At 39.6% G+C, this 16,851-nt stretch overlaps 1 protein-coding gene across 6 annotated transcripts in view; it reads left to right on the plus strand.

Annotated features, from left to right (window-relative positions):
• Positions 1 to 16,851, plus strand: part of map7b (microtubule-associated protein 7b) — a 146,455-nt gene that overhangs the window by 85,551 nt on the left and 44,053 nt on the right. For 4 of the 6 annotated variants that reach the window (XM_043685998.2, XM_043686012.2, XM_043685988.2 and 1 more), the window contains exons 5-8: positions 2,648 to 2,765; positions 7,573 to 7,683; positions 8,462 to 8,554; positions 12,423 to 12,545. In XM_043685998.2, coding sequence (XP_043541933.1) covers positions 2,648 to 2,765; positions 7,573 to 7,683; positions 8,462 to 8,554; positions 12,423 to 12,545 — 445 coding nt within the window. The remainder of the gene's footprint in view (positions 1 to 2,647; positions 2,766 to 7,572; positions 7,684 to 8,461; positions 8,555 to 12,422; positions 12,546 to 16,851) is intronic. The other 2 variants (XM_043686003.2, XM_043686016.2) reach the window with 1 other exon arrangement.

Here is a 16,851-nt window from a genome sequence, read left to right on the forward strand (position 1 = left end):
TTTAGCAGTAGAGGTAATGTGAGCTCCAAGGGGAGATAGTGAGGAAAGAGATCAACCTGAGACTGGTGAAAAGAAGCGAGTCAAACAGTCAGGGCAGGCAGGGACAAAGCAGAGAACAAGGTAGGACTGATAAATTAAACTGCATTTATTTCGTGCAAGAGGCCTAAGAGGGAAGGCAGATGAACTCAGGGCATGGTTAGGAACATGGGACTGGAATATCATAGCAATGACAGAAGCATGGCTCAGGGATGGACAGGATTGGCAGCTTAATGTTCCAGGATACAAGTGCTACAGGAAAGACAAAGGGAGGTAAGAGAAGAGGTAGAGTGGCATTTTTGATAAGTTTATAGCATTAAAGCTGTACTGAGGGAGGATGTTCCCGGAAATACATCCAGGAAGTTATTTGGGTGAAACTAAGAAAAAAGGAAGGGATGATCACCTTATTGGGAATGTATTATAGACCCCCTAATAGTCAGAGGTAAATTGAGAGACAAACTTGTAAGGAGATCTCCGCTATCTGTAAGAAGAATAGGGTGGTTATGGTAGGGAATTTTAACTTTTCAAACATAGACTGGGACTATCATAGTGTTAAGGGTTGAGATGGAGAGGAATTTGTTGAGCATGTACAAGAAAATTTTGTTTCAGTATAAGGAAGTACCTACGAGAGAAGGTGCAAAACTTGACCTACTCTTGGGAAATAAGGCAGGGCAGGTGACTGAGGTGTCAGTGGGGGAGCACTTTGGGGCCATCGACCATAATTCTATTAGTTTTAAAATTGTGGAAGATGTAGATAGTAGTGAAATAGATGGTGACATCTTGAAAAATGTCCGTATTACAGAGGAGGGAGTGCTGGATATCTTGAAACACATCTGTGGATAAATCCCAAGGACCTGGTCAAGTGTACCTTAGAACTCTGGGAAGCTAGGGAAATGATTGCAGGGCCCCTTGCTGTGATATTTGTATCATTGATAGTCACAAGTGAGGTGCCAGAAGACTGGAGGTTGGCTAACGTGCCACTGTTTAAGAAAAGTGGTAAGGACTAGCCAGGGAACCATAGACCAGTGAGCCTGACATTGATGGTGGGCAAGTTGTTGGAGGGAATCCTGAGGGACAGGATGTACATGTATTTGGAAAAGGGGCTGATTAGGGATAGTCAACATGGCTTTGTGCGTGGGAAGTAATGTCTCACAAACTTGGTTGAGTTTTTTGAAGACGGAACAGAGGATTGAGGGCAGAGTGGTGGACATGATGTATATGGACTTCAGTAAGGCATTTGACATTGTTCACCCTTGGAAGATTGGTTAGCAAGGTTAGATCTCATGGAATACACGTGAAAACTAGCTATTTGGATACAGAACTGGCTCGAAGGTAAAAGACAGAGGGTGGTGTTGGAGGGTTGTTTTTCAGACTGGAGGTCTGTGACCAGTGGAGTGCCACAAGGATCGGTGCTGGGTCCACTATGTTTCCTCATTTATATAAATGATGTGGATGTGAGCATAAGAGGTACAGTTAGTAAGTTTGCAGATGACACCAAAATTGGAGGTGTCGTGGACAGCGAAGAAGGTTATCTCAGATTACAGCAGGATCTTGATCAGATAGGCCAATGGGCTGAGAAGTGTCAGGTGGAGTTTAATAAGATAAATGCGAGGTGCTGCATTTTGGGAAAGCAAATTTTAGCAGGACCTATACACTTAGTGGTAAGGTCCTCGGGAGTGTTCATAAACAGAGACCTTGGAGTGCAGGTTCATTACTCCTTGAAAGTGGAGTCGCAGGTAGGTAGAATAGTGAAGAATGTGTTTGATATGTTTTCCTTTTATTGGTCAGAGTATGGAGTACAGGAGTTGGGAGGTCATGTTGCAGCTGTACAGGACACTGGTTAGGCCACTGTTGGAATATTGTGTGAAGTTCTGGTCTCCTTCCAATCTGAAGGATATTGTGAAACTTGAAAGGGTTCAGAAAGGATTTACAAGGATGTTGCCAGGACTGGAGCATTTGAGCTATAGGGCCAGTCTGAATACGCTGGGGCTGTTTTCCCTGGAGTGACGGAAGCTAAGGGATGACCTTATAGAGGTTTATAAAATCATGAGGGGCATGGATAGGATAAATAGACAAAGTCTCTTCCCTGGTGTGGGGCAGTCCAGATCTAGAGGGCATAAGCTTAGGGTGAGAGGGGAAAGATATGAAAGAGACTTACGGGGCAACATTTTCACAGAGGGTGGTACGTGTATGGAATGAGCTGCCAGAGGAAGTGGTAGAGACTGGTACGATTGCAACATTTAAAAGGCATCTGGATGGGTATATGAATGCGAAGGCTTGAGGGATATGGGCCAGGTGCTGGCAGGTGGGACTAAATTGGGTTGGGATATCTGGTCGGCATGGATGAGTTGGACTGAAGGGTCAGTTTCCGTGCTGTATGTTTCTGTCTCTATGACTCTATGATAGAGAAATTAGTGTGAACTAAATCAGTTCCAGAATAATTAACATTATTCCAGATGTTTTGCTGTGTAGATCCATTGGATTTGTGAATATATAATCAATGCAGATCATTTGGATTTTAACAAAATAGTGACTCGCTCTTAGAAATATGTTGCATAAATTTAACATGTGAATTACTTCATGCATGATAATGCAACTCCTCCTCTTGAAGGAACGACATGAAGCAGTTGTACGCCGCACGATTGAGAGAAGTCAAAGAATAAAGCAGAAGTCCAATCGGTGGTCATGGGGTGGAGCCCTACAAAGCAATGCAGCAATCAACCGAGATGGTATATCTTTTTTAACAAAACATTTGATTTTCCTGATGTAACTTACTCTCCTGGGCATGAATGCAAAATGTTTGGACAAAATGGATAAATTTGTTGATACTTTATTCCTGATTGTTTTTCATGAAAAACAATGTATTGTTTCTCGTGAAATTTTACAATTCAATTGTTATAGCTTTGGGTCATAATGGTTATTAAAAACATGAGTATAGATAAGGTGAATAGATTTGGTCTTTTTCTGAGGGCAGGGAGTCCAAAACTAGAGGACATAGGTTTAAGATGTGAGGGGAAAGATTTAAAGAACTGAGGGTTAACGTTTTCACGCAGAGGGTGGTGTGTATATGGAATGACCTGTCAGAGGAAATGTTGCAGACACACCGTACAGCATTTAAAAGTCGTCTGTTTGGGTTTATGAATAGAAAGGGTTTAGAGAGATATTGGCCAATGGGCAAATAAGACCCTGCCAGATTGGGATGCGTGATCAGCACAGATGAGTTGGACTGCAGGGTCTGTTTCTGTGTTGTATGACTCTATGACCATGACTGACTGTAGAAAGTCTAATCATAATTATTCATCCATATTAATATGGCTTTCTAAAAAGGGGTTTCTCTCCTTTGCAGTAGTTAGTTAGTTTCTTGGTTTCAAATTTTAATGTAAATGGTCAATGGTATTGGTGTGCAACGACAATTTTCATGAAATTCATTTTCATGAACATTAAACCTCATTTCTCTGCATCTTGAAATTTTCTTTAACCATTGCCTTTTGTGATATTTTATTATTGTTTGCATGCTTCACATGCCATTAAGAAAGAAGGGTGGTGATGCTATAGATAACTCAAATAATGCGCTATAATCTTTGTATATCTTTTACACCATTTAATATGACTACAGCCCATCCAAATAATCAACCTATTAAATTGTTCTTAAACATTTTAAATACTGAAAATGTTTTGTGAAAATGTTTCCTGTATGCACAGTTGTTTTGGTTCTTCAAGTTAAGGATACCTTCTAATGTCCTGCATTACCGCCATGCTACATTGAACACCTCAAACAGATCTAGCAACTCAACTGGGCATCCACGAAATGCTGTGGGCCAGCAACAGAAGTGAATTAAACTGCAGTCTGTGACCTCCAGCCTGTCACATCCCCACTCTTCCATGACTATCCAGCAAGGAGATCAATTCAGTTCAAGGATGATCGCAGGAGGGCATGCAAGAAGCAGTGCCAAGCACACCTAACAATGAACTATCAACCTTGTAAAGCTATTGCACTCGACTATTTGCATGCCAGCCATTGGAAGCAGGATGTCTTAGACTAAGTTATCCTGCATTCTCTGGATCCGACCTAAACTCTGCAGTCGTGTCACATCCGGTATGAATGGTAGTTAATGAGCAATTTACTAGAGGAGGCAGTTCCATGAATATCCCAACACTCGGAGGGGGAATCTGATATAAGCAGTGCAAAAGACGAGGCCAAATGAATGATTCATCTCAGGTTGCTGATATTACAAATGCCAATCGTCAACCAATTTTTAATTCACTCCATGTGATATTAAGAAATAGCACAAGGTACCATATACTGCAAAGTCAATGGGCTTTGACAACATTCCAGTAGTAGTACTTTTTTTTTATAAAAGTGGAAAATTATCAAAGCATGTCAATGAACCTGTTTGTGCGCTGAGCTTCTACATTTCAAAACTGTTGTCTGAATTCTTTAACCTGGAAATGGTCTTATGTTTGACATTGCTTTCTAATCATTCAATTAGTTGTTAGAAATTGCATGTCTTAAATGATCATTGATTAAATGATGAAATGATTAAATGGTCTTGTAAGACCATTCTTGCAGGTTCTATGTAGTGGAATACTTACACTCTAAATGTTATCTACCTTGGTGTACCTGGCAAGGTAAATGATTTTTAAATTTTTTTTTACTGAAAGCAAGCTGTTAGTTGACAAAAGTGCTGAAATGTTTCAACTACAGTCAGGAAAACCAGTTTCTAAAGTGCTGTTATTTCTGTGTCTGGGTTGCATATACTGTAGATTCCCCCCCCCCCAAAATACCCAAGACCTACCGTGGAAGTCCGAAACTGCGGATAGTCACAAACCTGTTCATTAAATGGGAAACTTACCTTCCCGGTAGCCACCTGGTCCCTGGTTCTGGAACGTTCCCCATAATATGCTCGGGCAAGCCACAGGTAAAGGAAACCACGGAAAATTGACCTGCGGATATGGCGGTTGGCCTGTGTAGTTTTCTCTGCTTTAATCCCAGCTGTTCCATTGTGATTAAAACTCTGGTATCGACCTGACCACATGGAAAATTGCCAGCTATGTCCGGTTGTCCGAACAAGACGCATCCAACCCACCTAATTACTGCCCCATTATTCTACATTAGAATCACAAAAGTGATGGAAGGAGTCATCGCTACTACTACTTAAGCACCGTGTGCTCAGCAAAAATCTTGTTACTGGTGTTCGGTTTGGGTTTCACTTCGGGTCATTCCTCCTCTGACTTCATTACAGCCTTATCCAAACATTGACAAAAGAGTTGCTCTCCAGACTTAAGGTGAGATCAGAACAACTGCCCTTGACATCGATGCACTGTTTTACCAAAAGGCATCAAGGAGTTCTGGCAAAATTGAAATCGGGGGGGAAAATTCTTTGATTTGGGTCATACCTCGCATGAAGGAATATGGTTGGTGGTTGCCAGAGGTCAGTCATCTTCTCTTCAGGATATCTCTACTGGAGTTCCTCAGGGTAGTATATTAAGGCCAACTATATTTCTAAGGCTGTTTCATCAATGACCTTTATATAATCAGATCATAAATGGCAGAAGTGTTTGCTGATTGTTATGAATTGAGGAAATTAAACAATGACTGAGTCACTGATGCATCCTATGTTCATTTTGAAGCAAAATTTGGACAACATCCGGGCTTGAGCTAATAAGTGTCAAGTTGTGCTACACATATAAAACTGAACATTTTCAAACAAGAGAATCTGACCATCTCCTCTTGACATTTAAGGCATTACCAACGTTGACTCCCCTTATCAACATCTAGAGGGATATTATTGACCAGAAACTGAATTGGAGCATCCATATAAAACTGACTAGAGGAGCAGTGAGTTACCCCAGTGCCTATTTCCCATCTACAATACACAAGTCTACAGTGTGGTGGAATACTCCATACTTGCCTCAACATGTGCAACTCCAACAGTAGTTAAGAGGTGTGACGCCATCCAGGAGAAAACAGTGTGTTTGAATGCTTCCCAGTCCACCTTGTGTGTTCACTCCCTTCACAATGAAAACTAACCATTCACAAGATGCACAGCAATAACTTGCCAAGGCTCTTCTACATTTTGCAAACCTGTGACCTCGACCACTTGGATAAAAATAATAGATGCATAAGAGCGCCACATGTTGGCTTCCTTCCAAGCTGCAGAGTATCCTGCCTTAGGACTATATTGCTATTGGTTCACTGTCACGTGTCGAAGTTCTGGAGATGATTGCTAAAACTCACTGGTTGTTGCTAATTCAAAGGACTGCAGCGGTTCAAAAAGCAACTCGTGATGATGACCTTGAGAACAATTGCAGATGGGCTTTAAATATCAGCCTAGTCGGTGAAATCTATGTTTAATGAGTTGATCTAAAAATATTATCCCTCTTAGTTGCACATCCCCTAATTTCCGAACAGAAACAAATTTCATCCTCAAGTTTGTAAATTTCAATTGGCCTTTCCTTAATAGTTTTTTGGAGAAGAGAGTTCCAGATTTTGACTCCATTGTTTGTGAAACAGCACTTGCTGAGATCAATCTGAATGGCCTAACATTTAAATATGTGTTTTAGATGTTGCCAAAGAAAAGATGTTCTCTCTCCACCCCATCAAATTCTCCAAACATCTTAAACTTCAAATACAGGTACCCAATCCTTATCCGAAACCCTTGGGACCAGCTGGTTTTCGGAATTGAGTTTTTCAGATTTTTGAATACGTGTCAGTTTAATAGTGAAATTGAAAAAAATCTTACTACTCACAGGTGCGTCTGCTGTAAGAGCCCTGAGACAGAATTGACACCTGCCAGTACAAGGCCACATCCCCACATCACATCTGAGTGACATGGGTCGAGTGGGTGTGGAGTTGGGTTAACTGTTTCCACACCAAGTAACCTTTTATATGGAGGAAAAAAAGCTTCATGAAAACATCTTCGGATTTCAGAAAAAGGGTTGTACAAACCTAACCAATGTATCACATTCTTGTAACGACTCTTTTAGGCCAAGTGTAATTCCTTGAAACTGCGCCAGGGCCTTTCAAAGGTCAATATCTCCTCCTTTGAATAAACTAAAATACTGCAGATGCTGGAAATCAGAAACAATGTGCTGGAGAAACTCAACATGTCTGCAGCATCTGTAAAGTCCATTTTGACGACTTCAGAAGTGAACCTCCTTCATGTGTGGTGCTGGAAACAAATGTAGTTCTCCCAATTATGTGAACTAACCAGAACACACACCCATTTGAACTGTAATCACTTTGCAGTATTTTTCCTCCACTTATGTGGACAGCTCATCCATTAATCTATGTTTCCATATTAATCATGCATTAATTATATGATCTTTTCACTTCAAAAAGAAAAGTTCAATAGAGCCATTTCTGGGATAAATTTGTAACCGCTTAATCTTGCAGTTCCACTAAAAAAGACATGCTTTGTAACTTTCATAACTCTGAGGTGTATCTGAAATATTGCAGTTGGTCTTTCAAGTTTAATATTAACAAAGAAATGCTATATATAGGCAATCAACTGCAAATATTTCCATTTGTTTTAGATGCAGATAGGCGATCAGTATCTACAATGAACCTTGCAAAAAATGCTGATCCTGTCATTAGCAAGCGGCTGTCATCCTCATCTGCAACATTATTAAATTCTCCGGACAGAGGTACCTTCTTAGGCACTGGTTTTCTTCACGTAACATTTTATGATGAAATACAATATCAAGTTTCTTTTGGATGGATACAGTGTAATATTTTTTCACAATCTTTAGTGTGTTTAATGATATGTGCCATCCCAGTTTACATCCTCGCATGCTACTTTGTTTACGCATTTTTAATTTTTTGTTTGATTTTTTTTTAGTACAAGTCCTTTTTAATTTGTCTTTTTCATTGTCCTGCACCCAGAACCAGCAGACAATATTGTAAAATATGTATAATCGCATAGTCTTATGCAAGCAGTTAAATATTTTCCCTTGTGCAGTTTTTAAAATGCTTGGCTTTTTCGTGGTTTATTGTCTTCAAAAATATCCTGCAATTTGTTTTTAACAACAGCTTTCCCGATTCCCGGAAACACACTCTAGTACTCAGCACGAACAAGAATTGGGGGTACCTGCTGTGAGCAAGATTGCTCATAAATAGCATCAACAAGATTTGATCAAATCAAGAGAAATGCAGTCAAATTATCAGTTCCTTGAGCAAGGAAACCCTCTCCTGTTGATTGTCAGTTGCATAAAAATTCTGGACAATCATACTTTCTATATTCGTGCAATTTATATATTAATGCAATTCTTAATTCCTGTTCTCTGATTACTAATCTCTGAATTTTCTGTGTAATGGCTCTTAAAGTTGTCTTGAGTCTTGCCTGCGATTATGAAACGATCTAAAAGGTGCGGGTGGATAGTTAATAGAAAAGACAAGTTAACAACATTTTTGATTTTTGTACAGCTCTCAAACAAAGGATTGCATACTTTCTTAAGTATCCCTGTAAACCATGTTCTGTATCAACATCAGAAAAGTCCTGCTTCAAATCTAAACAAGGTTTTCAAAGAAAAATTTATCTAACATTTTCTCATCAAACTGTTTATTGGCTGCACCATGAATTTAACTGTGAAACTGACTGTGAAGTGGATCCTTTTTGCATTATGTTTCTCACAATAACAAATTAATTTAGTTTTCTTGAATCTTCTGTTTTTAACCTCCTAGGTTTGGTATTTGAATTTGCCTTCAGAGGCAGCATTAAATGAAATTTTGTCAGTATCATGTTTCTACGAACCTAAACTTTAATCAAGTGCATTTGAATTTGAGGAAACTATATACATTTGGATTTTTGAAACCATTTGTCTGAGGTAGCATTTGTTTTTTCTGAACCATTTAGCTGAACTAAGCATAAATGTTTAACATTTGCGCTTTCCTACTCTTGGTACCCAGCAGATGCACATTACTTGATGTGTTATAGAATATATGCTGCAACCTTACCAAATGTGGAATTGATCTGCAGAATAGAGCACAGAAGGGGATATTCAGCCTATCCCATCTGTATTGGCTGTCCAAATGGGCAATTCTGTCTCCATTATTTCCATCTTCTCTACTAATAACCACCAAATTCACTTTTCAAAAGCCTGATTGAACCTGCATCCTGCAAATTCTCAGGCAATGTATTCCAGATCAAAACCACTAGTTGGGTAAAAACTTCTTTTCATTGCTACTAATTTAAATCTGGGACCCCTCATTCTTCTTCCTTTCACTAATAGGGAAATGTTCTCCTTATTTACACTGTCCAGACCCCTCATTTTGAAAGCCTCAATCGCATCACTCCTCAACCTTCCCTTCCAAGTGTATCCCTAAACTTCCCGATCCACCTGTGTTTTGTGTTATCCAACATCCATCCTCGACAACTTGAACATAAGGAAAAGACAAACCATTTGCTTTGACCCTCTTTATAAACCATTTCCCATACCAACTGTCTTCCTCACCATGCTAATTCAATCCCACTCCCTGGCTGCAGTGTCGAGGAAAATGATTGTTCTCAACATGTCCTTCAGCTAAGGTTCTGGCTTCTTCAAGATCGCCCATCTCTTACTGCAAATGAGAATTTAACTCTTCATTTCACTTGTCCAGACTTGGGTTTCTAATTTTAAATGTTTAGTCTTGCATGCATGGGAGATGTACGCATCATGAAAATGGCATGCTGCTCAAATTTTTAATGTAACTAGTTTTATCGCAATTTTACAGATGCTTCTAATCCACTGTTCTTTAAATAATTTCCAATCAAAAGGTTACATGTTTGTTCACCCATCTCTCTCCCCAACGTTCCAAATTGTTAACACATGACTATATTGTCCAGTCATATATATTCACATCTCAAACTGTATGTACTCTTGTGATTGTCAAGAAATCTACAATGTCCGTTTTCCCATTCCGTCCCTCCTATTGCCTATACTATCTGTTTTTCCTTTCAAGGTCCCCAGCTTTGCCTAGATATCATTATTCCAATTCCCTCTTGAAAAGCCTGCAATCTTTCACTCTCCATAAGCTTGAGTTTATGTAAGCCTTTGACCTATATCTAAATCACATAAAATCTTGTTTACCCATAAGCCCTGTGTTTTTTTTTTTGAAAAGTTCATGGGTGTGGGTGTTGCTAGCAAGGTAGGCATTTGTTGCTCAGCCTCAATTGGACTTCAACTGAGCTTTATTTCAGAATGCAGTTAAAAGTTGACCATGTCATGGGTCTGGGGTCACATGTACACCAGTAGGAATATATTAATTTTTGGGTTGCTACGTTGTAACTAGTGAGGTACTGCAAAGATCAATGCTTGAACTCTCAACTATCCACAATCTATATCACTGTTTTGGATGCGGTGATTTGAATATGGTATTTCCAAGTCTAGCGATGACACAAGACTTTGTGGAATTGAGAGTTTTGAATAAGGTAAAATTCTTCAAAGGTATGGGGAGGCTAAGTGTGTGGTCAGAAGTTTGAAGATTTTCCATATTGGTAAGCAAAACAGAAATGCAGAATATTTTGTAATGAGAGGCTAGGAAACATGGAACTTCAAGGGTACTTGGGTATCCTAGTTCATGAGCCACTGAAAATTAATGTGAGGACAGCAAACAATTAAGAAGGAAAGTAGTATCTTGGCCTTTATTACAAGAGGTTTGAGTAAAGTAGTAAAAGTTTTTACTACGATTACATAGAGCTTTGGTGTGCAATTTTGATCTTAACCAACAGAGGGATTTGCTTGTCAAACAGGGAGTGCAAATAAATTGGAATTAAATTCCAATTTAATTCTGGAAAGGGATTGTCTCATGAGGAAGGATTAAATAAACTGGGCCTCTATTTTTAGGCTTATTAAGAATGAGAGATGATTTCATTCATCAGTTAAATATGCAGAATTCTTACAAAGCTCAATTAGGTAGAGGCGGGAAGAGGTTTATCCTAGTTTGCTGGGGTTAAGGGGAAGGTGCAGGTGACACAGTCTCCGCATATGGGGAAGACCCTTTTGGACTGAAGTGACGGAGAATTTCTTCACTCAGAGGATATTGAATTGTTGAGGGCTATGCTCCAGAGGGCTGTGGAAATTCAGCAAATGAGTACGTTCAAGACTAAGTTTGATTTAGATTTCTGGATTTTAAAAATTCAAGGGATATACGATAGTGCAGAAACAGAGTTGAAGTAGAAGGTCAGCCATGATCTAATTGAATAGTGGAAAGGGCTTGAAGGGTTGAATGACTTATTTCTCCTATTTGTGTTCTTATGACCTAATTGTAGAGTATTTAAAGTTATTAAAGGAGTTAGTTGACTTAATGACATACAAATTTGTTTAAAAGTTGGTAGGCATTGTTATTTAATTCAGTAATTTATAATTATGCACTAAGCTCCCTAATTAAAAATGTTAAAAAGCCTTTCATCAGTATGACAAGAGGATTTGATTTCCAGAACAGTTTCACATTCCAATTTTGAAGCTTAATGTGTACTTTTGTTTGTAAGGCTTATGCATTGCAATTTTGATATTTTAATATGATCAATTCACACTGCTTTGCATGAAGTAAATTGTCTGTTTTGCCAATTCTATATAAATTGCCAGTTTGATACAAATTGCTTTTCAAATTAGATTAGGTTACATTACAGTGTGGAAACAGGCCCTTCGGCCCAACAAGTCCACACCGCCGCGCCGAAGCGTAACGCACCCATACCCCTACATATGCCCCTCACCTAACACTACGGGCAATTTAGCATGACCAGTTCACCTGACCTGCACATCTTTGGACTGTGGGAGGAAACCGGAGCACCCGGAGGAAACCCACGCAGACACGGGGAGAATGTGCAAACTCCACACACAGTTGCCTGAGGCGGGAATTGAACCCGGGTCTCTGGCGCTGTGAGGCAGCAGTGCTAACCACTGTGCCACCGTGCCGCCCACCTTATAGTTTGTATAACTATAAGGTTTCAACTTTTTAAATACTTCTGCCTGGTTACTTTGTGGCATGAAATATCTTAAATGACTTGATGCTTAATTAAGCTAAGGATATGTATGTTGCTGAAGCATCTAAAGTATCACATGTAATGCTGAATTTGTTGGTAAATCGTAGTACCATCCTGCTGACCAACCTAATGCATTTTTATATTCGCTGCTTCCTCCAGCAACAGCCCACTAAGTTATGTTGGCTATTATTTATGTACTTAACTGCAGTTATGCTGCCAATTATGCTTTGTCCTTATCCCAGAAGTTTAAGCACTGGCGCAAAGCTCTATATGAACGTAAATAGTGTTTAACCCCGCGCGCACACCCTTTTTTTTTTTGTTCATGCCCCCTCACAGCTGCTCTACCAGTGCCTCTCTACACACTTTGTATATTTTATCTCGGAGATGTATTGAAATATGCTAACTTTTCTTAATTCTGCATAGCCCGACGTTTGCAGCTCAGTCCTTGGGAAAGTAATATTGTCAATCGCCTTCTGACGCCTACTCATTCATTCTTAGCCAGGAGCAGAAGTACAGCAGCTTTGTATGGAAATGGTCAGGATTCAGGTAATTCTATACATTGAAATTTCAATTACTTTCCTAATTCTACAGTGTTAAAATAATTGTTTGCTAATAGAATAGTCAAAAATGGAAGATCTGTGTGTGTGTGTGAAATTTTAAAATAAGTATGAAAACTTTGAAAGTTGCATACCAAGCACTTTTAGGTAAAGGGCAAAAGGTTTAGAGCAGATTTGAGGAAAAACATTATTCACCCAGAGAGTGGTGGGATTCTCAAACTCTGTTGGTATGGTAGAGGCAGAAATCCTCATTTCTAAGAAGTAAAGCTATGAACCAAGCTCTGGAAAATGGGATGAGAATAGTTAGGTTATTTTTGAGTGGCACGTACACGATGGGCCAAAAGGCCTTTTTTCTGTGCTGCAGATCTCTGACCCATTCATGTAAAAATCGCATCTTGTTTCCTCAATGTCCTGGACCTGTCTTCCATCAAAATGTTAGAAGTCTGAGTGATCATTGTGCAATCATTAATGTTGCACCATTTGTTGCTACATAGATGTTGAAGTAGCACCAATCCACAGTCTAGACCTGGATGTTGTCTAGATCTCACTGTATAAATGGCAAGTAACGTTTTATGCCACAAGTGCTATCTCGAACAAGCCAGAAGCCAGTCAATGCTCCTTAACATTCATTGGCATTACAGTCGCTGAATCCCTTGCTCCCAACATCCAAAGGATTGCCATTACCAGAAACTGAACTGGGCCAACTATGTAACAAGTGCAAGACAAAAGTTAGGAATTCTGTGTCGAGTAGCACATCTCCTGACTACCCAGAGTCTATCCGCCATCTAGAATCACAAGTCCAAAATATTCTGCATTCATCCAGGCAAATGGAATCTCAAACACTCCAGAAGCTCAATACTATCCAGGATAAAGCACTGTGTTTTGATCAGCGCCTGATCCACCACCTTCATTGTTCATTCCCTCCTCCACTGACAGTGACAGCAGTGTATATCATCCACTTCACTGCCGCAATTTACCTAATGTTTCTTCAGTAGTGCCTTCCAAATATGTACCATCTACCACCAAGAAGGCTAAAGGCAATAGATACATAGAACACCACCTGCAAATTCCCCTCTGAGCCACATTTTATCCTATCTGAGAACCATATTGTTACTTTTGTCATATGGTCAAAATTCTAGAACTTAAGAGTACCTACAGTGCACATGCACTGTGGTGGTTCAAAAAGGCAGCTCACAATTACCCTCCATCACAAGGGCATTTAAGAATAGGCAATAAATAATGGCCTAGCTGTCAACACTCCCATCCCATGAATTAATACTTTTAAAAGTTATTACAAAAAGGAATTAGTTCTACAGTGATCGAACCAAACTGGAAAACGTTTACATTACTATTTGTAGGTGCTTTGTGAATACCAAAATTATCAGAAGTAATTCCAGTAATGCAGAATATACACGTTTGCAAATGTGTAATTCAAGTCTAGTTTGCTAGATTCCTTGATTCAAAAGTAACAACAAATTTATCAGTGCAACTCTTCTACTTATTCAATTCTGGTTTATAAAATTGGCGGCCGTGATTAAGGTTTACTGAGCTGGGAAGTCTCGCACTTCGGTTTCCATGCATTAAGTTAAATAGTGTAGAAGAAGATGGCATTTGAGCAATGGAAGAGAGTGGATGTTGAAGACAGATAACTAATATGGATGTGGTCAATCCTATTTATAGTGTACAATGTTGTAATTCTAAATTACTGTTGATTCTGCTTTTTTAATTTGTTTACTCAGTCTTGTTTAGCTGAAATTGTATGTCTGCCTCTGAAATACTCAGAATTAGTGCTGGAGGCTGGTACAATTGCAACATTTAAAAGGCTTTTGGATAGGTATATGAATAAGAAGGGTTTGGAGGGATATGGGCTGGGTGCTGGCAGGTGGGACTAGATTGGGTTGGGATATCTGGTCGGCATGGACTAGTTGGACCGAAGGGTCTGTTTCCATGGTGTACATGTCTATAGAAATTTAAATTTAAAACTAATAAAGTCTCTGAATAAAAGTTAAAGCCATGGTGACAAATAAGATACCAGCCAACATGCATCCATTTTAAACAAATTTGTCTAAAAAGCATCTTAATAGCTGATGGGTTTACAAGCAACTTTAAATGTTTTCAACTGTAAAATTTCCTATTGCACCAATAAGATATTTGTATTAATTAAAATCAGGGCCGCCGCCGCCATCACAATTGGTTTTGAAATATGGCAGTGATGCAAGTTGACTGCTTTGTATGTTGCAAGTTAGGTTATGGGAAGATGACTACTATTATAGTAAAATGAAATAATTTTCAAAGTATTTTGTTTGGAATGATGCACTTCAATTTTGAAGCTTGTTTCAATTAATTGCCTGCATACTATTTTTCTGTTGTCCTTTATTTGACGTGAAATCTGTCCTATTGATCTTTTCTAATAATCTCTTCTATTATACTGTGCTGCTAGTTGTCTGCTCTCTTTGTAGTGTTTTACCAGTTGAATGGATGTAATGTAAAACAATGCAAATACTTCATTGTGTTTCAACCAATCAGCTGTTCGTAATCTGTTGCTTTGTCTCTATGGACAAGTGTAGTTTTCTTGATGTATGTTTTATAGTTGCACTTTAATACCAAAACCATTACTGTTGGCAGTTTGATACTTTGGTTTGTTTGGAGAAATGTGCAAAAGGACCCTAGTCAAATATTCATTTTTAACCAATTGATGACAACTGGTTTTGATTTTACTGATGCTATATAGAAAACGTGCACGTAATCAGTACACTGAGATTTTGTAATAGAAATAACAGTGAAGATAATTGTTTTATTGTCAGTATTGGGGAACACTGTCAGCTAATTCTGTCTCAATTGGAAACAAGTTGTCAGAGTCACCCTGTTCTTCCAGAAGCCTAGGCGAAAGTGAGGACTGCAGATACTGGGGATTAGAGTCAAGATTAGAGTGGTGCTAGAAAAGCACATCAGGTCAGGCAGCATTAGAGGAGCAGGAAAATCAAAGTTTCAGGCAGGAGCCCTTCATCAGGATTCCTGGAGTGAGGGTTGGGAAAGCCTGCTCAAGCTCTAAAATTGTTGAACTTGACATTGAACTCAGAAGTTAGTGGAGTTCCCAAGCCAAAATTTAGTTGTTCTTCCAGCTTGTGCTGAGCTTTGCTGGACACTGCAGCAAGCTTGAGATAGATGTTGGCCAGGGAACGAGGTGAAGTGGTTGGCAACTGCAAGATTGGGTCTTTTTTTTTTATGGACAGAATATGTGTTCTGTGAAGTGGTCACCTAATCTATGCTTTGTTTGCCCTATATAGAGGAGATCACATTGAGCAGCAAATGCAGTAAAGTGCTGCTTCGGCTGAAGGTGTTTCGCCCTTGGATACTGAGGAGGAAGGAAGTAAATAAGCAGGTGTTCAACCTTCTGCAGTTGAAGGAGGAGGTGCCGTGGGCCAGAGTGTATTAGAGGGAGTGATCCTTGCAGAAGGCTGACCAAGGAGGGAAGGGGAATGTGTGTCTGGTGGTGGCATTGCGCTGAAGGTACCTGAAGTAGCTAATGGGATGGAAAGGGGATCTTATCGTTGTGGGAGGAAAAAGAGGGGGTGAGGCTGAACAGAAGATCGGTCTGACCCCACTGAGGGCCCTGTCAACTACAATGCTAGGAAATCCTCAGTTTAGGAAGCAGGTGGACATTTTGGACGCTGCCTTGTCGAATTTGGCATCATGTGACGGAGGAACTGGGAGAATGGAATAGAGGTTTTACAGGATACGGGGTGCGAGGATGTATAATCAAGGTAACTAGGAGTCGGTGGGTTTATAGTGGCCAGTCTATCCTCAAAAATAGAAACAGATTATGGATGTAGGTTTGCTTGCAGAGCTGGAAGGTTCATTTTCAGACATTTCGTCACCATACTAGGTAACATCATCATTGAGCCTCCGGATGAAGCACTTTGGTGTAGCCCGCTTTCTGTTTATATATTTGGGTTTCCTTGAGTGAGGTGGTATCATTTCCTGTTCTTTTTCTCAGGGGGTGGTAAATGGGATCCAAGTTGATGTGTTTGTTAGTTCTGGTTGGAATGCCATGCTTCTAGGAATTTTTATGCGTGTCTCTGTTTGGCTTGTCCTAGGATGAATATGTTGTCCCAGTTGAAGTGGTGTCCTTCCTCATCTGTATGTAAGGATATTGGTGAGAGAAGGCATGCTGTTTTGTTGCTAGTTGGTGGCTAGTTTTCTGCCTGTTTGTCCAATGTAGTGTTTGTTATAATTCTTGCACATCAACTAGCCACAGGAATGACATCACCAATCCAAGGAAACCCAAACACAAA

Source organism: Chiloscyllium plagiosum, unplaced genomic scaffold (genome assembly GCF_037043375.1).
Source record: "Chiloscyllium plagiosum isolate Xiang-an unplaced genomic scaffold, Cpla_swu_hap1 HiC_scaffold_3, whole genome shotgun sequence".
NCBI lineage: Eukaryota > Metazoa > Chordata > Chondrichthyes > Orectolobiformes > Hemiscylliidae > Chiloscyllium > Chiloscyllium plagiosum.